Here is a 26634-nt window from a genome sequence, read left to right on the forward strand (position 1 = left end):
CTCTGCCTACTCTGCTCTGAGTACATTGGATATACTCCATAAATACACTGATAAACCACTATGATATTTATGATTCAAGATCATCAGTCCATTACTCTGCTATAGTTTGTGATGGTCGTTGAGATATATCTGTTCTGACTCTCAGGATGTATCCTGGAGTATTATTATTATTATTTTTTTTTATCAAATCCTTGTGAGTTAGCCTTTTTGGTTATTTGTCTTTTTTGGTCATTTATCTCTGATTTTGTTGCTAACTTTCAATTTAAAACTGAATTTGCAATCCTAGGCCAATAAGCTGTTTTCCCTTAGGCAGTATACCTTAGTTCGAGTAATTACCAGAAATTTAACTTAGAATCCTTGCGCTAATAATCCAAATGGGGGTGGTATCAGTATTACCTGTAGAACTTTTTTTTTTTCCCAAAAAAGTTTTTTTAATTGAAGTATGATTGACACACAGTGTTAAATTAGTTTCAGTAATTCAACATAGTAACAGTAATTCAACAACTTTGTATGTTGTGCTCACCAAAACTGCAGCTAGCATCTGTCACCATATAACACTATTATAATACCATTGACTATATTCCCCATGCTGTACCTTTCATTGCTGTGATTTATTCATTTGGTGATTGGAAGCCTGTACCTCCCACTCCCCTTCACCCATTTTGCCTACCTCCTCCCATCAGTTTGACCTCTGTATTTGGGGTGTGTTTTGGATTTTTGTGTGTTTGTTTTTTGATTCCACATATATCATGAATGAAGGTTGAATTTTGTCAAATGCTATTTCTGTACCTGTTGAGATGATATGATTTTTAAAAAGTTTTAATTTTAATCACCTGGTGCTCATCACAGGTGTATTCCTTAATCCCCATCATCTATTTCACCCATTCCTTCACCCAACACCCTTCTGATAACCATCAGTTTCTTCTCTATAGTTAGGAGTCTGTTTCTTGGTTTGCTTCTCTCTCTCTCTCTCTCTCTCTCTCTTTTTTTTCCTTTTGCTCGTTTGTTTTGTTTCTTCCACATATGAATGAAATCATATGGTATTTGTCTTTCTTTGACAGACTTATTTCACTTAGCATTATACTCTCTAGCTCCATCCATGTCACTGCAAATGGCAAGATTTCATTATTTTTTATGGCCAAATAATATTCCATTATATATACATTTATATCTATATATCTGTATCTGTCTATCTGTCTGTCTCATCTTCTTTATCCATTCATCAATCAATGGACATGGTGGGCTGCTTCCATATCTGGCCTATTTGAAATAATGGGGCTATAAACATAGGGGTGCATGTATCCCTTTGAATTAGTGTTTTTGTATTTTTTGGGTAAATAGCCAGAGTGCAATTGCTGGATCTTAGGGTATTCTATTTTTAACTTTTCAAGGAACCTCCATACTGTTTCCAGAGTAGCTGCACCAGGTTGTACTCCCACCAACAGTGCAGGAGGGTTCCTTTTTCTCCACATCCTCATCAACACTTGTTTCTTGTGTTGATTATTTTAGCCATTCTGACTGGTGTGAGGTGATATCTCATTGTAGTGTTGATTTGCATTTCCCTGATGATACGTGATGATGAGCATCTTTTCATGTGCCTGTTGGCCATCTATATCTTCTTTAGAGAAAAGTCTATTCGTGTCTTCTGTCCATTTTTTTAATTGGATTATTTGTTTTTTTGGTGTTGAATTATATAAGTTCTTTATATATTTTGGATAATAACCCTTTATTGCCTATGTCATTTGCAAATATCTTCTCCCATTCTGTAGGTTGCCTTTTAGTTTTGTTGATTGTTTCCTTCACTGTGCAGAAGATTTTTATTTTGGGGGCGCCTGGGTGGCACAGCGGTTAAGCGTCTGCCTTCAGCTCAGGGCGTGATCCCGGCGTTATGGGATCGAGCCCCACATCAGGCTCTTCTGCTATGAGCCTGCTTCTTCCTCTCCCTCTCCCCTGCTGTGTTCCCTCTCTCACTGGCTGTCTCTATCTCTGTCTAATAAATAAATAAAATCTTTAAAAAAAAAAAAAAAAAAAAGAAGATTTTTATTTTGTTGTAGTCCCAATAGTTTTAATTTTTTAATGTTTTATTTAAATTCAATTTAGTTAACATATATTGTATTATTAGTTTTAGGGGTTGAGTTTCGTGATTCATCAGTTGCATATAATACCCAGTGCTCATTAAATCTAGTGCCCTCCTTAATGCCCATCACCCAGTTACCTCATCCCCCCACCCACTGACTCTCCAGCAGCCCTCAGTTTGTTTCCTAGAGCTGAGTCTCGTATGGTTTTTCTCCTTCTCTGTTGTCATCTTACTTTATTTTTCCTTCCTTTTCCCTATGTTCATCTGTTTTGTTTCTTAAATTCCACATGTGAGTGAAATCATATGGTATTTGTCTTTCTCTGACTGAATTATTTTGTTTAGCATAATACTGTCTAATTCCATCCACATCATTGCAGATGGCAAGATTTCATTCTTTTTGATGGTTGACTAATATTCCGTTGTATATATATTTACCACATCTTCTTTATCCATTCATCTGTCAATGAACATCTGGGATCTTTCCATATTTTGGCTTTTGTGGGCATTGCTGCTATGAACATTGGCCCCTTGAATGTGCCCCCTTGAATCACTGTGTTTGTAGCCTTTAAATAAATACCCAGTAGTGCAATTTGCTGGGTCATAGGGTAGCTCTATTGTCAACTCTTTGAGGAACCTCCATACTGTTTTCCAGAGTGGCTGCACCAGTTTGCATTCCCACCAACAGTATAAGAGGATTCCCCTTTCTCCACATACGCACCAACATCTGTTGTTTCCTGACTTGTTAATTTTAGCCGTTTTGACCGGTGTGAGGTGGTATCTCTTTGTGGTTTGATTTGTATTTACCTGGTGTGGGGTGATGTTGAGCATTTTTTCATGTGTCTGTTAGCTATATGTCTTCTTTGGAGAAATGTCTGTTCATGTCTTCTGCCCATTTCTTGATTGGCTTATTTGTTTTTTGGGTGTTGAGTTTGATGAGTTCTTTATAGATTGCAGATTCTGGCCCTTTATCTGATAAGACATTTGTAAACATCTTCTCCCATTCTGTCGGTTGTCTTTTGGTTTTGTCTACTGTTTCCTTTGCTGTGCAAAAGCGTTTTATCCTGATGAAGTCTCAATAGTTCATTTCTGCTTTTGTTTCCATTGCCTTTGGAGATGTGTCTAGCAAGGAGTTGCTGCAGTCAAGGTCACAGAGGTTGCTGCCTGTGTTCTCCTCAAGGATTTTGATGGATTCCTATCTTACATTTAGGTCCTTCATCCATTTTGAGTTTATTTTTATATGGTGTAAGAACGTGGTCCAGTTTCATTCTTCTGCATGTGGCTGTCCAATTTTCCCAACACCAGTTGTTGAAGAGACTGTCTTTTTTTCCATTGGTTATTCTTTCCTGCTTTGTCGAAGATTAGTTGATGATAGAGTTGAGGATCCATTTCTGGGTTCTGTGTTCTGTTCCATTGATCTGTGTGTCTGTTTTTGTGCCAGTACCATACTGTCTTGATGATTACAGCTTTGTAATACAGCCTGACGTCTGCAGTTGTGATGACTCCAGCTTTGTTTTTCTTTTTCAACATTCCTTTGGCTATTCGAGGTCTTTTTTGGTTCCACACAAATTTTAGGATTATTTGTTCCAGCTCTGTGAAGAATGTTGATGGTATTTTAATAGGGATTGCATTGAATGTGGATTGGTCTAAGTAGCATAACCATTTTATCAATATTTGTTCCTCAGTCCATAAGCATGGAACGTTTTTCCATTTCTTTTTGTCTTCCTCAATTTCTTTCGTAAATGTTCTATAGTTTTCAGAGGACAGATCCTTTATCTCTTTGGTTAGGTTTATTCCTAGCTATCTTATGGTCTTTAGTGCAGTTGTAAGTGGGATCGATGCCTTGATTTCTCTCTTTTGCTTCATTTTTAGTGTATAGAAATGCAACTGATTTCTGGGCATTGATTTTGTATCCTGCTACTTTACTGAATTTATTGGTTCTTGCAGTTTTTTGGTAGAATCTCTGGGGTTTTCTATGTATAACATCATGTCTGCAAAGAGTGAAAATTTTACTTCTTTCTTACCAATTTGGATGCCTTTTATTTCTTTTTGTTGTCTGATTGCTGTGACTAGGACTTCCAGTACTATGTTGGATAAAAGTAGTGAGAGTGCCCAGATTTTGACAGATGAATGGATAAAGAAGATGTGGTATACACACACCATGGAATATTACGCAGCCATCAAAAACTGAAATCTTGCCATTTGCAATGATGTGGATTTAGCTAGAGGGTATTATGCTAGGCAAAATAAGTCAATCAGAGAACGACAATTATCATATGATTGCATGGATATGTGGGATTTAAGAAACAAGTCAGAGGATCATAGGGGGAGAGAGGAAAAAATAAAACAAGATGAAACCAGAGAGGGTGAGAAACCATAAGAGACTCTTAATCTTAGGAAACAAACTGAGGGTTGCTGGAGGGGAGGGAAGTGGGGGGATGTGGAGGGTTGGGGTAACTGGATGATGGACATTGGGGAAGGTATGTGTTGTAATGAGCACTGGGTATTATATAAGACTAATGAATCACAGACCTGTACCCCCTGAAACAAACAATACATGATATGTTAATTAGGGGCCCCTGGGTGGCTCAGCCGTTAAGCCTTTGCCTTCGGCTGCCTTCGGCTCAGGTCATGATCGCAGGGTCCTGGGATCGAGCCCTGCATCGGGCTCCCTGCTCAGCGGGAAGCCTGATTCTCCCTCTCATACTCCCCTTGCTTGTGTTCCCTCTCTCGCTGTTTCTCTCTGTCAAATAAATAAATAAAATCTTAAAAAAAATACATGATACGTTAATTATTAATTGATTTTAAGTTTAAAAAAGTGGTTAGAGTCGACATCTTTGTCTTGTTCCTGACCTTAGGGGAAAGGTTTTCAGTTTTTCCCCATTGAAGATGATATTATTTGTGGGTTTTTCATATATGGCCTTTATTATGTTGAGGTATGTTCTCTTTACATCTACTTTGTTGAGGGCTTTTATTGGGTATGGATGTTGTACTTTGTGAAATGCTTTTTCTGCATATACAGAAATGATCATATGGTTCTTATCCTTTCTCTTATTTATGCGATATATCAGATTGATTTGCAGATATTGAACCACCCTTGAAACTCAGGAATAAATCCTACTTGATCATGGTAAATAATTTTTTTTAACGTATTGTTGGATTTGGTTTGCTAGTATTTCATTGAGGATTTTTATGTCTATGTTCATCAGAGATATTGGCCTTTAATTCTCTTTTTTTTTTGTGGTGTCTTTTTTTTTTTTTTTTAAAAGATTTTATTTATTTATGTGACTGAGAGACAGCCAGCGAGAGAGGGAACACAGCAGGTGAGTGGGAGAGGACGAAGCAGTCTCCTAGCGGAGGAGCCCGCTGTGGGACTCGATCCCGGAATGCTGGGATCACGCCCTGAGTCGAAGGCATCCGCTTAACGACTGCGCTACCCAGGCGCCCCTTTTTGTGGTGTCTTTATCTTGTTTTGGTATCAGGGTAATGCTGGCCTCTTAAATGAATTTGGAAATTTTCCTTCCTTTTCTATTTTTTGAAATAGTTTGAGAAGAATGGAATAGGTATTAATTCTTCTTTAAATTTTTGGTAGAATTTGCCTTTGAAGCTGTCTGCTTTTGGACTTTTGTTTATTGGGAGTTTTTTGATTATTGACTCAGTTTTTTTTTCTGTTTTTCAGTCTGTTCAAATTTTCAATTTCTTCCTGTTTCAGTTTTGGTGGGTTATATTTCTAGGAATTTATCCATTTCTTTTAGGCATATAATTTTTCATAATATTTCTTATAATTGTAATCCTGTGGTGTTATTTACCCTCATTTGTGATTTTATTTATTTGGGTCTTTTCTGTTTTTTTCTTGATGACTCTGGCTATAAGTTTATCAGTTTTATTGGTTTTTTTTTTTTATTTTTCTCCACCGAACCAACTCCTGGTTTCATTGACCTGTGTTTCTTTTTTTAGTTTCTGTGTCATTTATTTCTTCTCTAATCTTAACTATTTTCTTCCTTCTGCTGGTTTACATTTGTTTTTTCCCTAGCTCCTTTAGGTGGAAGGTTAGGTTGTTCAAGATTTTTCTTGCTTTTTGAGGTAGGCCTGTATTGCTGTAGACTTTCCTCTTAGGATCGCTTCTGCTGCATCCCAAAAGTTTTTAACCTTTGTATTTTCTAAAGAATTTTTTTATTTGTGTGTTTGTTTATTTGTCAGAGAGAGAGAGTGTGAGAGAGCACAAGCAGGGGGAGCGGCAGTCAGAGGCAGAGGGAGAAGCTCCCTGCTGAGCAAGGAACCCGATATGGGACTTGATCCCAAGACCCTGGGATCATGACCTGAGCCGAAGGCAGATGCTTAACCCACTGAGCCACCCAGGCGTCCCCGCCTTTGTGTTTTCATTTTTATTTGTTTCCATGTACTTTTTAAATATGTTTTATTTCCTGCTTAAACGATGGTTTAGTAGCATGTTACTTAACCTCCATGTATTTTTGTTCTTTCCAGATTTTTTCTTGTGGTCGGCTTCTAGTTACATTGCATTGTGGTCAGAAAAAATGCATGATATGACTTCAGTCTTCTTGAATTTGTTGAGGCTTGTTTTATGGCCTAACATGTGATCTGTTCTGAAAAATGTTCCATGTGCACTTGAAAAAGAATGTGTTTTCTGCTGTTTTAGGATGGAATGTTCTGTATATGTCTGTTAAATCCATATGTTCCAGTGTGTTCTTCAAAGCCATTTTTTCCTTATTGATTTTCTGTTTAGATGATCTGTCCATCAATGTAAGTGGGGTATTAAAATCCCCTACTATTTTATTATTGTCCATTTGTTCCTTTATGTTTGTTATTAACTGTTTTATTTATTTGGATGCTCCTACATTGGGGGCACAAATATTTACAGTTGTTATATCTAATTGTTAGATTGTCCCCTTTATTATTATATAGTGTCCTTTGTCTCTTGTTACAGTCTTTGTTTTAATGTTCGTTTTGTCTCATATACGTATTCCTACTTTATCTTTCGACATTCCATTTGCATGATAGATGTTTCTCCATCCCCTCACTTTTAATCTGCAAGTGTCTTTAGGTCTGAAATGAGTCTTTTGTAGGCAGCATATAGATGGGTCTTGGTCTTTTTTTCATCATTCTGTCAGCCCATGTCTTTGATTGGAACGTTTAGTCCATTTACATTCATAATAGTATATATTTATTGTCATTTTATTACTTGCTTTGTGGTTATTTCTAAAGATCTTCTCTGATGCTTTCTTGCCTTTCTGTCTTTCATGGTGTGCTGGTTTTCTTTAGTGACATATTTGGATCCTTTGCATATTTATTAATGGTTTTGTTTTGTGGTTACCATTGGTTTTGTATATAACATTGTCTGCATATCACAGTCTATATTGAGTTGATGGTCATTTAAGTTTGAATCCATTCTTTACTCATCTCCTCCCCACATTTTAGGTATATGGTGTCATATTTTACATACTTATATTTTGTGAGTTTCTTGATTGATGTTTTACAAAATATTCATTTTTACTGCTTTTGTGTTTCCTACCTTCATATTGCGATTTTTGGTCTTTCATTTCCACTGAAAGAGTCCCCTTTAATATTTCTTGCAGGGATGGTTTAGTGGTCATGAATTCCTTTAGTTTTTGTTTGTCTGGGAAACTCTTTCTCTCTCCTTCTATTCTGAATGTTAGCCTTGCTGGATAGAGTATTCTTATTTGCAGGTTTTTCCCATTCAGTGCTTTGAATATATCATGCCACTCTTTTCTGGCTTGGAAAGTTTCTGCTGAAAAATACCCTGATAACCTATTGGGGTTTCCTTTGTGTGTAGCTGTTTTCTTTCCTCTTGATCCTTTTAATATTTTTCCTATATCACTATATTTTGCCATTTTAATGACAATATGTCTTGATGTGGATCTGCTTTTATTGATTTTGTTGGGGGTTTTCTGTGCCTCCTGATCTGGATATCTGTTTCCTTCTCCAGATTAGGCAAGTTTTCAGCTATTATTTCTTCAAATAAATTCTCTGCCCCCTTTTCTCATCTTTTTCTGAGGCTCCTATAATACTAGTGTTATTATGTTTCACGGAGTCACTGAGTTCCCAAAATCTGTTCTTGTTTTGCGTAATTCTTTTTCTTTCTTTTGCTCACCTTATTTTACATTGCTCTGTCTTCTAGGTCATTAATTCATTCCTTTGCTTCTTTCAGCCTGCTGTTCATTCCATCAAGTGTGTTTCTCATTTTGTTTATTGAGCCCCTTATCTCTGTGTTAATGGTCTCAATGATGTTCTCCACTCTTCTCAGGTCCAGTGAATATCCTATGATTACTGCTTTAAATTCTCCATCAGGCATGTTATTTATAACTGTTTTGCTTGTATATCTGGCTGTGGCCTTGTCCTTTTTTTCATTTGGGAGAAATTCCTCTGTCCTCTCATTTTGTGTAAGTCTCTGTGCCTGTTAGGAAAGTCAGTGATGTCTCCTGTTCTTGAGTGTAATGCTTTATAAAGAAGACATCCTGTAGTGCCCTGCTGTGTAATGTCCCCTGTTCCCCAGGACCTGGCATTTCTGGGAGTGTCTCCAGTATGTGTTGCATATGCTTTGCTGTTGTGTTGTCACCATTTTATCCTTCAGGCCAGTTATCTGCAGAGGTTCTCTTTGCCTCCTGTGGGCAGTGTTTGATCCCTGGCCTGAATGTGGTGTGTTTTGACTAGATGTCTTCTGGTCTGTTTGTGGAATAAGACCTGTCACCATCTCCACCAGGTCCAAGGCCTTGCAAAACTCCCAGGTTGGGAGACAGGATGTGGGCAGTGGTTTGGGCCTGTCTTTTGGGAGTGAGGGCCTGCTGCATTGGGACTGAGGCAAGTGAGACTGGGATGGGTAGTTCCACCAGAGTATGGGGTGTGGGGTTTGGTGTAAGCAAATTAGGTAGCAAGTTTTGTGGTGCGCTGGTTCCTGCAGGTTGCTGTGTGTTTATGCTTAGGGGTGGGGAAGGGAAATGGTGCCTGCCAGTTCCTTTACTCCCAGAGGGGTCTCTGTGAATGCTGCCTCTGTGGGATAAACTTCTCATGAGCAAGTAACCTCTTCATTGTGTGCCCCAGGCACTCTTCAGATTACTATTTTAATGCTTTACATTCACAGGCTGTTTGCCCTGCCTTTTCTCCAAGAGCAGCCCCAGTGCCTTGCAAGCTCTCTGAAGCATGGTGACCTTTACAACTCCTGGCTTTAAACCCTGCTAGTTGCAAGAACTCAGGAAATTTTGGCCTTTTCTCTTTCTAAGCCAATTGCTATGGGGATTTGTCTTCCCTTTGCACTCCCCTATGTGTTAGTCTGTCTCTTGCCCTGCTCCATGGCTGTGATTCCCTTCCCACCTCTGTGGCCTCTATCTGTTTCTTTCCCAGTAGGCATCTCCGCATTCCTAGCTTCTTCAGTGTGGCCTCTTTTCTACCTTTAGTTGTGGAGTTTGTTCTACTGGTCTTCAGATCAGTTTCTGGAGTATTTTGGATGATTTTGATAGTCATCTTGTTGTATTCATGGGACATGGTGGGCTTAGGGTCCTCATACTCAGCCACCGTCTTCCACTCTATGGAGCTACTTGAGATGGTCATATGATTTTTATCCTTCATTTGTTAATGTGGCATATCACATTAATTGATATGTAAATATTGAAACAGCCTCGTATCCCTGGAATATGTCCCACTTGATCATGGTGAACGATCCTTTTAATGTATTGTTGAATGCAATTTGCTAATATTTTTTGAGGATTTTTGCATGTATGTTCATCAGGGATATTGGCTTGTAGTTTTCTTTTTTTGCAGTGTTCTTGTCTGGTTTTGGCATCAGGGTAATGCTGGCCTCATAGAATATATTTGGAAACTTCCTTTTCTGCTTTTTAGAATAGTTAGAGAAAGGTATTAACTCTGTTTTCTTTTAGAGGTTTATTTTGTTTATTTATTTTAGAGAGAGCAAGAGCACAAGCAGAGGGAGGGGCAGAGGGAGGGAGAGAATCCTTAAGCAGACTCCCCGCTGAGCATGGAGCCCAACGTGGGGCTCAGTCTCAGGACACTAAGATCATGACCTGAGCTGAAATCAAGAGTTGATCACTTAACTGACTCAGCCACCCAGGCCCCCCAACTTTTTTTTAATTGTTTGATAAAAGTAACCTGTGAATCCATCTGGCCATGGACTCTTGTTTTTTGGGAGTTTTTTGCTTACTGATTCTTTTTTGTTTCTAGTAATTTGAATGTTCACATTTTCTCACTCTTCCTGATATAGTTTTAGAATATTCTAGGAATTTATCCATTTCTTCTCCATTATCCAATTTGTTGGCATGTAATTTTTTGTAGTAGTCTCTTAAAATCCCTGTATTTTCTGTGGTGTTGGTAGTTATTTCTTTTCTTTCCTTTTTGATTATATTTATTCAGGTTCTCTCTCTTTTTTTCCTTCATTGGCTTAAGTTTTATCAATTTTCTTTATCTTTTCAAAGAAGCAGCTCCTGGTTTCTTTTATCTTTTATGTTGTTGTCGGTGGGTTTTTTGTTTGTTTTTTTGGTCTCTATTTCATTTATTTCTTCTCTGGTCTTTATTATTTCTTTCCTTCTACTAAATTTGAGCTTTGTTTCTCTTTTTCTAGTTCGTTTGGTGTAAGGTTAGATTGTTTAAGATTTTTTCTTGTTTCTTGAGGTAGGCCTATATCACTGTAAATTGCCTGTGAGAACTGCTTTTGCTGTGTCCCAAAGATTTTGGACCATAGTGTTTCTATTTTAATTTGTCTCCACGTATTTTTTTATCTCCTCTTTGATTTGTTGTCTGACTCATTCATTGTTTCATAGTATGTTATTTAGCTTCTACATGTTAGTGTTTTCCATTTTTTTCTTGTGATTTCTTGTTTCATACCATTGTGGTTGGAAAAGATGCATGATATGACTTCAGTCTTCTTAAATTTATTAAGACTTGTTTTGTTATTTAGCATATGATCTATTCTGGAGAATGTTCCATGCGCATTTGAAGAGAATGTGTTTTCTGTTGTTTTTGGATTGAAGGTTGGCTATATGATGTTAAGTTCATTTGGTCTAATGTGTTGTTCAAAGGCACTCTTTCTCTATTGATTTTTTGCCTGGATGCTTTATCCATTTATGTAAATGGGATATTAAAGTCCTCTGTTACTGTATTTCTTCCAGTTTTTCTCTTTATGTCTGTTAATATTTGGTTTGTGTTTAGGTGCTCTAATGTTGGTTTCATAGATATTTGCAATTGTAATATTCTCTTGTTGGACTGATTCCTTTATCATTTTAAGGACATTTTTTGTCTCTTGTTACAGTCTTTGTTTTAAATTTTATTTTGTCTGATACTGCTACCCTGGGGTTTTTTTTTGTTTGTTTTGTTTTGTTTTGTTTTTTTGCTTCCTTTTGCATGCAGTATCTTTTCCTTCTCTCACTTTCAATCTGTATGTATCTTTAGACCTGGCCTGAGTCTCTTGTAGACAGCATATATGTGGGTCTTTTTTTTTTTTTTAAACTATTCTGCCATTCTATGTCTTTTGATTGGAGTATTTAGACAATTTACATTTAAAGTAATTATTGATAGGTATGTACTTACTGTAGTTTTGTTAATTGTTTTCTTATTTTTGTAGTTCTTCTCTGTTCATTCTTTTCTTTCCCTCTTTCTTTGTGATTGATGATTTTCTTTAGTGTTATGCTTTCTTTTATCTTTATTTTTTGTATATCTATTATAGGTTTTGAGTGTGTGGTTACCATGAGGTTTATATGTAACATCCTAAATATATAGTGGTCTATATTAAGTTGATGGTCACTTAAGTTCAAACACATTCTAAAAGAAATTTTTTATGCCCCCTCTATGTTGTATGTATATTTTATCATATTTTACATGTTTTTAGTCACAATTTTCTTACTTCTAATTATGGCATTCTCTTTTTCACTTGAAGAAGTGCCTTTAACATTTCTTTTAAGACTGGGTTAGTGGTGATGAATTCCTTTAACTTCTGTTTGTCTGGGAAACCCTTTATCTCTCCTTCAATTCTGAATGATAACCTTGCCGGGTAGAGTATTCTTGGTTGTAGGTTTTTTCCTTTCATCACTTTATGTATATCATGCCACTCTCTTCTGGCCTGCAGAGTTTTTGCTGAAAAATCAGCTGAAAGCCTTATTTGTTTTCCACTGTTCATAACTATGTGCTGCTGTCTTGCTGCTTTTAAAATTCTCTCTTAAATCTTTGATATTTTAATTATTATGTGTCATGGTGTGGCCCTCCTTGGGTTCAGCTTGTTTGGAACTCAGTGCTTCCTGAATCTGAATATGTGTTTCCTTTCCCAGGTTAGGGAAGTTTTCAGCTATTATTTCTTCAAATAGTTTTTCTTCCCTTTTGTCTCTCTCTCCTTATTCTGGGATCCCTATGATGTGAATGTTTTTGTTTGCTTGATATTGTCCAAGAGGTCCCTTATCTTGTTTTGTTTTGTTTTGTTTTTTCTTTTTTCTTTTTTTTTTTTCCTGTTTAGTTTGGGTGCTTTACATTACCCAGTCTTCCAGAGAGCTGATCTGTTCTTCTGCATATTCTGATCTAGTGTTGATTCCCTCTGGTGTATTTTTCATTTAGTTATATTCTTTGACTCTGATTTAAAAAAACATTTTCTGTGTCTTTGTTGATGTTATAAGTGAGTTCATCCACTTTTCTGTCTAGTCTGGTGAGGATCTTTATGATCATTTCTTTAAACTTTTTATTAGGCATATTTCTTAACTCTTTTGTTTAGGTTGTTTTTTTTTTTTTTTGATGTTTTTGTCTTGTGCTGTCATTTGGAACATATTCCTCTGTCTCCTTGTATTGCTTGACTTTATATGTTTGTTTCCAAATTAGGCAGAATAGCTACTTCTCCTAAGGTTGAAGGAATGGTCTTGTGTATATCATCCTTTGGGTAGACTGTGTGTGCCTGGTGACTTAGGTTGGTTGGCTGGAGCTGTGACTGGCGTGGGCTGGGTCTGCCCTGGTGAGATGGCTGGCACTGAAGTTGGTATGGGCCAGCCTGGTCCCAGGGCTCTCTGTGCAGAGGATGCTCTAGCAGGACAGCTGATGCTGAAGTGGGTACAAACCCGGGGATTCTGAGGTTATCCATGTGGAGGTTGCACTGGCAGGACAGCTGAAGCTAAAGTTAGCACAAGCTGAGGAGTCCTGGGGCCCTCTCCACAGAAGGCACTGTGCTAGGATAGCTGAAGCTGAAGTGGGTGTCCTGGAGTGCTCAGTGCAGGGGCATCCAGGCAAGGTGGCTGGAGCCAAGGCAAGGTGCACGTTGGCCCCAGGGCACTTGGTTTATGAGGCACCCTGGTGGGGTGGCTGGAGCTGAATTGGGCATGGGTTGTGGAGTTCTGGGGTACTCTGCATAGGGGATGCTCTGGCAGGGTGGCTGGATGCGAGGTAGGGTATGGATGGGTAAGGTCCTGAGGTACTCTGCATGGGGGTGCCCTGGTAGGACAGCTGTAGCCGAAGTGGTCTTGGGCCAAGATGCCCCTGGGACAGTTAGAGCCAATGCAGATATGAGCTGGGATGTCCGGTAGTGCCGTGTGCCAGAGTTGCCTGTGCAATTTGTCTGGAGCCGAAGTGGTGTGGGCCTGGAGTGTTCAGGGCGCTTTGGCCTGTGTCTTCTTGGTGAGATGTCTGGAGCTGTGGTGTGTGCTGGCCAGTAGTGTCCTTATGTGGATGGTGCTGAGGCCGCCTTAGTGGGTTGGCTTGGGCTGGGGTGGGCTAGGGACCCAGGGCCTGCTGAGGCGGTAGGCTGGCTAGGGCGCATGGACTCTTGTTCAGTCCATAGTATCGAGGTGGAGGGGAAAGTAAACAGTAGTGTTTGCCAGGCCTTCTGACCTGGAGAGAGTTGCAGCAGTTACCATGCCACTTGGCAGGTTCCAGGAAAGTTCTTTCATATTCTAGTCCCCTTTAAAACCACAGTTGTTTTTTCCCCCTGTGCCCCAGGTTATCTTAGGCTGGTATGGGCTTTGTGCCTAGGGCTTGCTGAGGCAGCAGGCCAGCTATGACATCTGGACCTTGCTCCAGTCTGTGCTATCAGGTGGGGGGCAGATGTAAACTGGGGCATCTGCCAGCCCCTCCAGCCCAGAGAGAGTTCCAATAGCTTCCCCACCATTTGGCAGGATTCGAGGGCTAGTTCCTTTGTATTCTGCTTGCCCTTTTAAACTGTGGCTTTTTTTCTGTGCCCCAGGACAGATGAGTCTGTTCACAGATTCTTAGTACTGTTCCCCCTACCCCCCCACCCCCAGCTAGAGTTTGCAGTGTTGGAGGGGGGTGATTACTTTATTACTGTGTCTCTTCTTGCCATTCTCTATGTGGTCTCTATCGTTTGTTATGCAGAAGCTGTTCAGTCAGTCCTCCGTTCTTCAGGAGGAATTGCTCTGTATATAGGTATAAATTTGTTGTGCCTGTGGAGGAGGTGAGTTCAGGGTCTTCCTACATTGCCATCTTGGACCAGAATCAGCTCCCTCCCCAAATTTTAAACATCTGTAAGGAACCCCATTTTTGGAAATTTTGCTATGTGTAAAACAGAGTGAAGAAAATGTGGAGATACTTTAGAAAGAAAAGTTTTCAGTGATTCAGAGTGTTCATGACTTCATTAAGTATTTATTCATTCCTACTATGTACCAGATCCTACTAGTCATGGGAGGTACAATAGTGATTAAAAAGAAATGAGTCCTGGTTTCCTGGAGCTCGTAGACTACTTGGGTTGGGGTGGGGGGCAAGCACACCTTAAACAATCACACACCTGTAAAATTGTAACTGAGATGAGCACTGCAAGAATGAGCAGCTCTTATTACTATTAATCTTACTGGGGAATTTGACCTATTCTGGAAGTTCAGGAATGGCTTCTCTAAGGCAGGGATGGTTGAACTAAAATTAAGCCTTCCATTCAGAAAGAACAGGATGTGTAAAAATCTTTTTGGTGAGAGGTAGCATTGGTGAATCAGGGATTGAAAGGCCATAACGCCTGCAATGCAGAGCAAAGGGGAAGGGGTGGTGTGAGAAGAGGCTGTAAATCTAGTCTGTACAGATCTTCGAGCCCACGTTAAATGTTTTGCACTTTATCTTAAGAGCCATTGAAGGATTTTAAGTAGGAGGGAAATGTGATGCATTTTGAAAAGATCATGCTGGCTTTAGTGTGGAGAAAAGAAAAAGAAAATAGTGCAGGAAGACCTACATTTGAGGTAGTCCAAGTGAGAAATAATAGAAGGTTGAATCTAGGGGTAGTGGGAATCAAAATGGAGGTAAGTGGTCAGAGTTGAAATTTAGAAAATAACGTCAGCCCTACTTGGCAATGGATTGAATATAGGAAACAGATGCATTTCTGATTTATAAACCTGGATGAGTGGTTGTGTTTGCAGAAAATATTGAGTAAGACCGAGTTTTGTGGAGGGAGCGATCATGAGTTTAATTTTAAACATGGGGAATTGAGGTGTGTTGGAGATACCTAAGAGGAGACATCAAATATGCATAAATCAGGAACTCCAGGGGGAAATGTGGACAAGAGATGTGCTGTAAATCATCTCTGTATAAATGGTAATTAAAGTCTTAAGCATTAAGGAATGGAAGAGATTGCCCACATAGAGATTTTAGTGTGAGACTATGGTGATGATATTTCCAGATACTTGGATAGTCCTTACTCTGTGCCAGGCACTGAAGTGTGAACGTAGGGTGGAGACTTGAGGAACATTAAGCATTTCCTCACTGGTTAGAGATAGATAAGCCTGCAAGAGAGCATTGAGAAGGACTAGTCAGAGGGGTAGGTGGTAAATGAAGAGAGGACTGTAGAAAGCCACTGAAGCCACTGAAAGAAAATATTCTTGAAGGAGGGAGTCCTGAGTATCAGTATGCTGAACATGTTAAATGAGCGGCAAAAAGATGAATTAGTTATATGGAAATGATTGGTTACTTGGAATTCTTTTTGTGGATTGATGGACACAGAATCCAAAAGCAAGTGGGGAAGGAAATGGAAATTGGGTCTTCACATTAAATGCAGAGATCAATTCCAAAACAGTCAGTATCCAGAATATAAAATGAATAATAAATCAATAAGAATAACTCAGTAGGAAAAGGCGCAAAAGGTACAAAACAGGCATTTTATGAAAGAGGAAACACATAGTTAACGGATGTTGAACATATGTTCAAACTAATTAAGGCTATACAAATCAAGGCCACAGTGAGATTTCATTTGACAGTTGAGTGGCAAAAATTAATGAGTCAGATAGTACTAAGTGATAGAAAGCAGGACTTCTCAGACTTTAATCTGAATCACTTAAAGATCTTTGAAAAAATGTATATTCTGATTTAGCAGCTGTGGAGTGGGGTGTGAGATATACTGGCTTTCTAACAAAGTTCTAAGCGATGCCTAGGCTGATGCTCTGTGGACCACAGTTTCAGTTGCAAGGTTGTAAAGGCTAGAAGTCAACAGGCTCTCTTAAATATGACATGCTGAAATGAGTATTAATTGGTACACAGTTTGGGAACTAGGTAGACATTACTAGTAAAGTTGAACACACACACATCTTATAACCCTGTTGTTGATCCAAGAGGAACTCTTGCACATGTACACATATGTAGCAGAAGCTGTCAGATCTCCATCCATATCACTTTGGAACCCTTTACTATATTTGTGCGTATTGGTCCTGGTATGCTTTCATTCCCAGTAGCCACCACCTTTTTCTCTTTATTGACAGGCTGTCCTAACACTGCCAGAACATTCTTTGCCTGCCTGCACAAAAAGTTAAAAGTGCCTGGGAATTTATGTTCCCTAGGCTTATGTCCACTTGGGAGTTAGTGTTTCCATTTTGTTCAGATAAATACCCAGAGATGGAATTGCTGAATCATGTTGTAGTGCTATTTTAAATTTTTTGAAGAACCTCATCCTGTCTACTATAGTAGCTGCACCAATTTATATTCCCACCAGCAGTGCACAGGGTTTCCTTTTCTCAATATCTTCACCACCCCTTGTCATTTCTTTTTCTTTTTCTTTTTTTTTTTTTGGATAATAGCCATTTGGACAGGTATGAGGTGGTATCTCCTTTAGTTTTGATTTGCGTTTCCCTCATGATTGGTCTTATTGAGCACGTTTTCATGTACATGTTGATCATCTGTATGTCTTTTTTGGAAAAGTGTTCAGGTCCTCTGCCCATTTTTTAATCAGATTGTTTGGTTTTTCTGACTATTGAATTGCATGGGTTTCTTTAATATAAGTTTTTTATATTAATCCATTATCAGATACGTGATTTGCAAATATTTCCTTCTATTTGATAGGTTGCCTTATTTTGTTGATGGCTTCCTTTGCTGTGCAGAAACTTTAGTTTGATGTAGTCCTACTTATTTAGTTTCGCTTTTATTGCCTTTGATTTTGGTGTCAGATCCAAAAAATCATCAAAGACAAATGTCACGGAGCTTACCACTGTGTTTTTTTTTTTCTAGTAGTAGTATGGTATCAGGTCTTACATTCAGGTCTGTAATCCGGAGTTATTTTTTGTGTATGGTGTAAGGTAGTGATCCAGTTTCATTTTTTTGCGTATAGCTATCTGATTCTCAACACGATTTATTAAAGATACTGTCCTTTCCCCGTTGTATTTATTGGCTCCTTCGTTGTAAATTGATTGACCATATTTGTGTTTTTATTCTGGGTTCTTGATAATGTTCCATGGAACTTTGTGTCTGTTTTTGCGCTGATATCATATTGTTTGGATCACTATACCTTTGTAGTCAGGGAGCACGATGCCTCTAGGTTTGTTCTTTTTTAAGATTGCTTTAGCTATTTGGGGTCTTTTATGGTTCTGTACTAATTTTAAGATTGTTCTGTTTCTGGGAAAAATGCCATTGGAATTTTAATAAGGATTGCATTGAATTTGTAGATTACTTTGGGTAGTGTGGACATTTTAACAGTCCACTGGAGAGAGAGATCTATCTTGATCTTTAAGGAATTATTGGGAACTGGGTCAAGCTAATATTGCTACCAGGGGATATGAGACCCCATAATGATTCTCATGTGAATATGGGGGCATATGGAGGCCAGGTGATAAATGGAGCCCTGGCTCAAGTCTGTCTCCCAGCTGGGTTCACTGTATCTCTAGACTCACTGTGTGGTCATTTTCCCTGTTCCTGAATGTGTAATCAAAGTGGATATATTTAGTAATTGGCAGTACCATCATATTTAACCTATGGAATAAGAGCCCTTGTAGTGGGAAAGGTCAGGTGGAAAGTACTGGGACTGTTGCACAAAAAAGTAAATCAGAAGCAATAACATATCCTGGTTGAATGGTAGAGATTATTGTTAGTCTTGAAGACCTAATGGTTGAGCGTGGTGATTCCTGTCATACTCCCATTTAATTGAGATTTTCCCTGCAAAGGACTGATGGTAGGTGATGGTGAACTGTTACACATTTAACCAAGCAATTTCCTGACCACAGTTGCTGTGTCAGGTAAGATGTCTTTACTAGAGTAGAGCAACATGGTCTGTGGCACTTCATATGCAGCTATTGATAATGGAGAGAATGCCTTCTTTAACTATCGGGAAGGGGGATCAGAAGCAGTTCACACACACTTAGAATGGACAAAAGTACACATTCATGGTCATGCCCTAGGTCTGTCTATATTGACTCCATTTCCCTCTGTTACAGGGTAGTCCAAAGGGACCTTGATTGTCTGGAAATTCAGCAAAACATCATGATCCACTATATTAATAACATCATGTTTGCTAATAACACTCTTTGATAATGCCCTACATTCCCTTGCCCCTTTGTATTTTTATTACATATGCCTGGCAAATCATAAATTTACATGAACAGCTCTTGGCTTTCTCTGTGCTAATAGCGGAAGAGCTAAAGGGTGTGTTAGAAGTCATCTAAAAGGGAAAATTGGCTTTATGCGAAATTCATGACTATCAACCTCAAATGGTGATTTTATTTTCTCTGCAGAGAATGCGAGGCACTCTCTACAGTCACCTTCAAGAGGGGCACTGGGGTTTAAGGAGAGTAGAGGAGGTTTGAATTTGTCATGGAGAGCGAGAGAGTGAGGTGTTTAGAGGAAGGTAGTATAATTGTTAGATAGTATTGAGGGCCATGTTTGAAGATTATCTGCTACAAAGTTGAGGCATGGAGTAGTCTATGATTGTTTTTTCCCATTCTCATTTTTGGAGATTTTCTGGAGTTAATAATTGCTTTGTTTTATATTTGTTTAGTTTGAGATATATCCATCAAGATTCTATGCCCTGAACTTTTTATAACAGATCTCTGTAACTCCTCTCTAAAGCAGGATCTTTAGTTGTTTGTTTGAGGTACCTTCCTGGTGCCTTCCCACCTTATCCCATATCCACCTGCTCCAATCTGGACTGAATGCTTTTTGGTGTGCTGCACAATTTTCAAACTAGGACTCTCCCTTACCACTATCCTGGAAATTTCTTTTGGCTTATTTCTGTCTTGGATGATCTATTATCCTAGCAGAGATTGTTGGTTGTTCTCCAAAGTCCATTATCCCCTTCTTTCATAGTAATAGAACCCTTTATTTTTAGTTTGACAGATGGCCTTCTACAAAAAACCACACTTCCCAAACTGCCTTGCAGCTAGGTGTGGCCATGTGACTAAATTCTAACCAGTGAAATAGAAACATAAGTGTCTAGCTCACTGTAGCTGTAGTATTTAACACAGTGATCAACCCAGATCCACAGTAAATATTTGTTGACTTACTAAATCAATATGTTGCCTCAGCCTTGGAGCCCCTTGACAGTTTCTTGTCATCTCTTGACAGTTTTTCCTGCTTATTAAAATCTTAGTATTCAAGGCTACTCTCTCTATCCTGCAAGAAGTTTTCCTTGTCCCCACTCTTCCCCCATTAGGATTATTTCTTATATTAATGTCTATACCTGAGTTGGGAAGTTACAGCTGATAGATGGTCTCTGTGTGGTTGCTATAATGGCTGGATTGCTTTGATATGAAGAGTATTAAGAACTGTGACATTTTTAGCACTGCTTACAACAAAAAGTTGATTAAAAAAAGAGGCTCCTCTGGCTTATAGGGAGAAAAATACCTTGTTATTGTATGAATTTAGTCTTTACTTGTCTCCATTGGGTTGTATGTCTAGACTGAGGGTCGTCTTCATTTTTTCACATTGTTTTGTCCTATGTCTGGCATGATGACAGATTGATTTTGACAAAATTGAATTGTATGGATGATGATTAGATTAGGTGAGTATTGGAAATCTTCAATATTTAAGGTTACTGATTTCCTGGAAGAAAAGGTCATTGAAGATTAACAAAAACTTCACAACTATTAATATCAATGAGGGTTTTTCTGGAGAGTGAAATAAGATTTTCACATCACTTGCTTTAAAAACCGTGAATGAAAAGAATTAAAAACCTGTTGAACAGTGCCACAATGAAGTTGAGGTTAAAGGAAAGTGTTTGAGAGAACATATATATGCTTAAATCCTCTCAGATGCTTGTTTTCCACAGTAGCCTAAATTCTAATCATACAGTTGGCTAATCATGGAACACAAGCAAGGGGAATGAATTGAACAGTGTTCGTGGTCAGAATATTGTGCTGTGATGGTTCAGATGTCATTGCCACAGAAATATCCATGCTTGTTTGATCAGGCTGCTTGATTAAGCATGTTCTTGTTTAGGTATTTGGCAGAATAGTAGACATTGGAGAAATGATTACTGCATTAAAAACAAAACCAAAAGTGATTCAACTTTCTTATAAATATTGTAATGTGTTCCTGAAATAATGATTCCATTGTAGAAATCCCTTATTTGACCAAATACATTGTACAAAAAAGAAAAGAAAAGTTCTGGTATTATAGCAAGCAATAGGAAAATGGGGGAAAAATTCCATTTACAGTAGTATCAAAGTATTCAAATATTTAAAAATAAATTTAACAGGGACGCCTAGGTGGCTCATTCTGTTAAGCATCTGCCTTCTGCTCAGGTCATGATCCCAGGATCCTGGGATCAAACCCTTCATCTGGTTCCCTGCTCAGTGGAGAGCCAGCTTCTCTCTCTACCTCTCTTGCTCCCCCTGCTTGTGCTCTCTCTCTCTCTCAAATAAATAAATAAAATCTTTAAAAAAATAAATTTAACAAAGTATGGATCTCTACATTTAAAACTACGAAATATTGATTGCTTAGAGAAAATAAAGATGTAAATGGAGAAATTTACTGTGTTCTTAGATTAAAAGACAGTATAGGTAAGATGTTGGTCTTCTTAAATTGACCTATTGGAATTCAATAAAAATTCCAACAGGTTCTTTTACAAACATATAAGCTGATTTAAAAATTTATAGGGAAATGTAAACAACCTAGATTAGTCAAAGCAGTATTATATAAGTTGAGCAAATTTGGAGAAACTACTACCTGATTTCAAGACTAATTGTAATGCATCAGTAATCACGCAGTGTGGTATTACTGAAAGGATGGACATATAATATAGATCAGTGGAACTGAAGAGAGAACCCAGGAATGGATCCACTCAAGAAAGATCAGTTGATTTTTGATAACTGCCTAGGCTATTGAATGAAGAAAGTCTTCCAAAAAATAGTGTTGTAACAACTGTATAGTCAGTCATATAGAAAAATGAACCTTGACCCTGACTTTACACCATACATAAAAGTTAATTTGAAATGCATAAGATGTAAATATGAAAATTAAAATTATAAAACTTCTAGAATAAAATACAGAAATAAAACTTTGTGACTTTGAGGTAGGCAAAGATTACTTAGGACACAAAAGGCAAAAATCATACAGAAAAAAATGGTAAATTGGGTTTTATCAAAATAAAGAATTTTTGCTCCTTGGAAGATACTATTAGGAAAATGAAAGGCAGGTCAGAGACTAGGAGAAACTATTTGCAATACATATATATGAAAAAGAACTTGTATTCAAAATATGTAATAAGCTGTTATAAATAAAAAATGATATCCAAATAACAAATGGCCAAAAGATTTGATTAGACACTTCATAAAAGAAGTTATATGAATGACTGAAGGTACCAGAAAAGTTGCTTAGTAGCTTAAGTGATCAGGGAAATCTGAATTAAAACCATATTGAACCACAGTGAGATATCACTATATACACATTGGAACAGTAAAGTGAAAAAGACTGACAGTACCTACTGTGGAGTATACAGAGCAGTCACAACTCTCATATGTGGCTAATGGGAATGTAAAAAGTTAAAAATAACTCTTTGAAAAACTGTTAGTATTATCTTTTTTTTTTTTAAGATTTATTTATTTTATGAAGAGAGAGTGCACAAGCGGGGGGAGGGGGAGAGAGGGAGACGGAGAATCTCGATGGGGGCTGAATCCCACGACCATGAGACCATAACCTGAACCGAAACCAAGAGTTGGACTCTCAACCGACTGAACCACCCAGGTACCCCATGAAAAACTGTTAGTAGTATCTTAAAAAGTTAAACATACACATACTGTACAATTAAGCCATTTTACTCCCAGAGACTTTCCCAATATAATTAAAAATATATGTCCACACAAAGATTTCTACATTATTGTTCACAGCAGCTGTATTTATAATACCCAAATTGTAAGCAACTATATATACATTAATAAGAGAATGGATAAACAAAAAGTAGTGTATACATACAATGGAATACTGCTCAGTAGTACAAAGAACCAACTGATAAACATGGGGAATTGCAAAATAAGCTGAGTGAAATAAGCAGACCCCAGAGAGGACATACTGTGTGATTCTAGTTATATAAAATCCTAGAAAATGTAAACTCATCTCAAATGACAGAAAGCATAGGAGTAGTTGCCTAGGCCTGAGGGTAGATAGAGGAATGGAGTACAGACAGGCACTGGAAAACTTTTAAGGGCGATGGAAATATTTCGTGTCTTGATTGTGGTGGCATTTTTATGTGTATATATGTGAATGAATGAATTATACCTCTACAAAGTTGATAAAAGAGAAAGGGAGTGGGGAGAGTAAATGTATGAATTATGGGTGAGAATACAACTTGGGGCACACTCTTTGGAGAACAGAATTTCCTTCCGATTGCATGAGAGGCACAATGTTCTCTTAATTAATAGTCCTGTAGTAACATGTCATGTCATCTAGTGTGACATTTGCCAAAACAACCAAAGTGATTAGTTTTTAATTAGAAGCCTCTAAATTGTCTTCAGCAGTAAGTAAAATCACTTTTATTTTAGTATGAAGAGAAGTGTTTAGTATTTTATTTTTTAAATAATTTTTATTTCGTTATATTAGTCACCATACAGTATATCCCCAGTTTTTGATGCATTGTTCTATGATTCATTATTTGCATATAACACCCAGTGCACCATGCAATATGTGCCCTCCTTAATACCCATCACCGGCCTATCCCAATCCCCCACCCCCTTCCCCTCTGAAACCCTCAGTTTGTTTCCCAGAGTCCACAGTCTCTCATGGTTGTGGAAGGAGCCGAGATGCCCTTCAACAGATGACTGGATTAAGAAGATGTGGTCCATATATACAATGGAATATTACTCAGCCATTAGAAAGAACGATTACCCAACATTTGCAGCAACATGGACGGGACTGGAGGAGATTATGCTAAGTGAAATAAGTCAAGCGGAGAAAGACAATTATTATATGGTTTCACTCATTTATGGAACATAAGAAATAGGAAGATTGGTAGGAGAAGGAAGGGAAGAATGAACCATGAGAAGTGTTTAGTATTAATTTCTTCCTCAGAAAGCTTTTGGGCTATCAAGGCTTCAAATAAATGGTTCTGATGTGGTGTTCAGAATATGTCCTAAAGAGGCAGTTTCTTCCTTCCTGAGAGTGATTGAAATCTTATGCTCTGTCTTTAAATTATTTTAGCTGACATATTTATGTAAGTTTCTGTGGGTATTTTTGAAATTAATACACAATGCTTGCCAGGAGTGGAATAGGAATCATTTGTGTATATGTTACTGGTGTTTTGAGTGATGTCTTATACTAACTTCTCATCTGCTAAAAGGGTATTATGTCATTAATTTTTAGTCCCTTTTCGTAAATGTTAAGCCCTGGCCCCAATAGAGGGTTTCCCATCTTTTACACTGAGATTATGGGAAAGATAAGGCTTTTGAGGCCAGGAAGTCTTTGTTACATGTTCTAACTGTAAATAGTCGACCGATTCTGGCAAATTACATTCCTTCTTTCAGCCTGTTTCCTCACCTGTAAAAGATTAGCAGTTCCTAGAATTGCTATAAGATTAATAAAAATAGCATTAAATGTGCTAGTACAGTGCCTGACACATAGTAGGTGCTCAGTAAGTGTTATTCCATTCCTACAGATAGGATTTCTGGTACTTCTGGTGCTTCTGGTGTATTGTATCTGGAGTTCTTCCAGTGCCAGAAGCATTATGTTTTGTACTTCAGAATTTTCCACTTTTATTGATATACTTTCTCAGCTTTATTTATTTATTTTTTATTTATTTATTTGTTTTTAAAGATTTTATTTATTTATTCGACAGAGATAGAGACAGCCAGCGAGAGAGGGAACACAAGCAGGGGGAGTGGGAGAGGAAGAAGCAGGCTCATAGCAGAGGAGCCTGATGTGGAGCTCGATCCCACAACGCCGGGATCACGCCCTGAGCTGAAGGCAGATGCTTAACCGCTGTGCCACCCAGGCGCCCCCTCAGCTTTATTTTTTAAGTCCTGTTTTTCAGATTTATTCATCTTGATCTGAAACATATGGGTTATGAGCAATATGATTTTTTTATTTTTTTACAAAATGTTAACCTTGATCTCTGTCTCTAAGTGTATCTCAGAGAGTGAAAGCTTATTCCGAAATCAGTGTCTTCTGTGTCTTTTGCATTCTTTACATCCGACACTTTATTCCCTTTGGTTAAGGGGTCAGTTAGAAGTAAATATGTATGCTTTAGGTCATCAGGGAACTGCTAAGCCATCATGCAACTTTCCCATGGTTTCCCAGATTCTGATTCATTTTAATCATACCTTTCCCTGTGGCTCTGTTGTACTGAGCTCAGCTGAATCCTTGTGGACATTGCTATTCCACAGTTGGCAGCTTTTATGCTCTTGGCCCAGGCTCCATGGCTGGCCTTGACCAGTCTCTTGACATGCACATGAAGTCAGTTCTAAAACTGGGTGTCCCAGGTCTTCAACTTCAGTCCCTAGTGAGAGTGGGCTGGGGCTAGGACTGAGAATATATTCCTGCAGAATACTTCCACAGTGGCTCGCTTTGCTTTCCAGTTTTTCACAACTGGGAACACAGTGTATCAATCTTGTGAGTGAGAAATGTGACCTAAGCTCCAAACTGAAAGCAATCAAAAAGAAAACCAAAATAGCATAAAATATATTCTGTCATCTTTGAAAGAGTACCTAGGTCCAAAGCTCCAGCAATGCAATTTTTATAGTTCATTATTTAAGTTTAGTTTTTATATGTATCACACATTGAGAGTCATTTTCTGTTCCTCAGAGGGAATCACTTTAATTTTTTACTCATTTGATAATAACCTCCTTATTTGTAATTAATGTATATTGTTTTTTACAGAGTAAGGCATTATGTGTTAACTTCCCACTGAGAAGATGAGGATTTCCTCTCTTTGAGCAGCAAGCACCCCTATGCATGCTTGCTGCGTGCAAGCACAAATCCCATTCCACCACTTCCCAATATAGTTAGATCATAATCAGCAGTTACCTTATCATAATTACATAAACAGTATTCATAGCTGAGCTGTTAATATTTGATGATTGCTCTTTTTTTCCTTGCACAATATTTTGTTTTCCCTTGAATGAATAATCTTGTTTGTTTCATTTTCTGTGTTCTCAGCAGTCACAAATCCCAAACCTTTCCCAACTGTATAAATATTCTATTAGTAGAGTTCACCCTTGAACAACACCAGGGTTAGGGGCACTGACCTGCCCCTACCACCCATGCAGTCAAAAATGCACATAAAACTTTCGACTTCCCCAAAACTTGACTACTAATAGTCTACAGTTGACCAGAAGACTTAATGATAATAAGCAGTTGATTAACACATATTTTATATATGTATTATATACTGTGTTCTTACAATAAAGTAAGCTAAAAAAGTTAAGAAAATCATAAAAAGAGAAATACATTTATAGTACTATATTGTATTTATAAAAAAAGGTCTGCGTATAAGTGAACCTGCACAGTTCAAACCTGTGTTGTTCAAGGGTCAGCTATATATGCCGAAACACTGGGTAATTGATCAATTTTATGCCTTCAGTAAATCTTTCTAGTCTCCTGATCTGCAGTCTTCACTGATTGTTCTGTAGATTTCCTGCTTAGCTGTTTCTTGGGATCTTCCTTCAGTGTCATCTTGTAAATTCCCTTTGCTTCCCTTACCTGTTGGGTCCCCTATGGATCTCTTATCTTCCTTTTTTTGATTTATAAAGTCTTTGGTAGAACGTGTCTTCAGGTAGCTTCCTGAGAAAAGGTGCATAGGAGATAACATTTTTGAGACCTTCACTGTCTTTAATTCTTCCTAATTGTTAAATTGACTGAGTATAGTATACTAGCTTAAGAATCATTTTTCCTGTTCCAAATTTTGAAGGAATTTCTCCAGTGTCCTA

General features: G+C 38.0%; 1 protein-coding gene across 3 annotated transcripts in view; it reads left to right on the forward strand.

The window, feature by feature from the left end:
• CBR4 (carbonyl reductase 4) overlaps positions 1–26634 on the forward strand; it is a 133928-nt gene that overhangs the window by 21168 nt on the left and 86126 nt on the right. The window contains exon 5 of one of the 3 annotated variants that reach the window (XM_034661397.1): positions 4148–4208. The exons of the other annotated variants lie outside the window; for them this stretch is intronic. Within the exon in view, the coding sequence (XP_034517288.1) occupies positions 4148–4197 (50 nt within the window). The 3' untranslated portion in view covers positions 4198–4208. Of the gene's footprint in view, positions 1–4147; positions 4209–26634 lie in introns of those variants that run through there. 3 annotated transcript variants of the gene reach the window in all.

Source organism: Ailuropoda melanoleuca, chromosome 5 (assembly GCF_002007445.2).
Source record: "Ailuropoda melanoleuca isolate Jingjing chromosome 5, ASM200744v2, whole genome shotgun sequence".
In the NCBI taxonomy this organism is placed as follows: domain Eukaryota; kingdom Metazoa; phylum Chordata; class Mammalia; order Carnivora; family Ursidae; genus Ailuropoda; species Ailuropoda melanoleuca.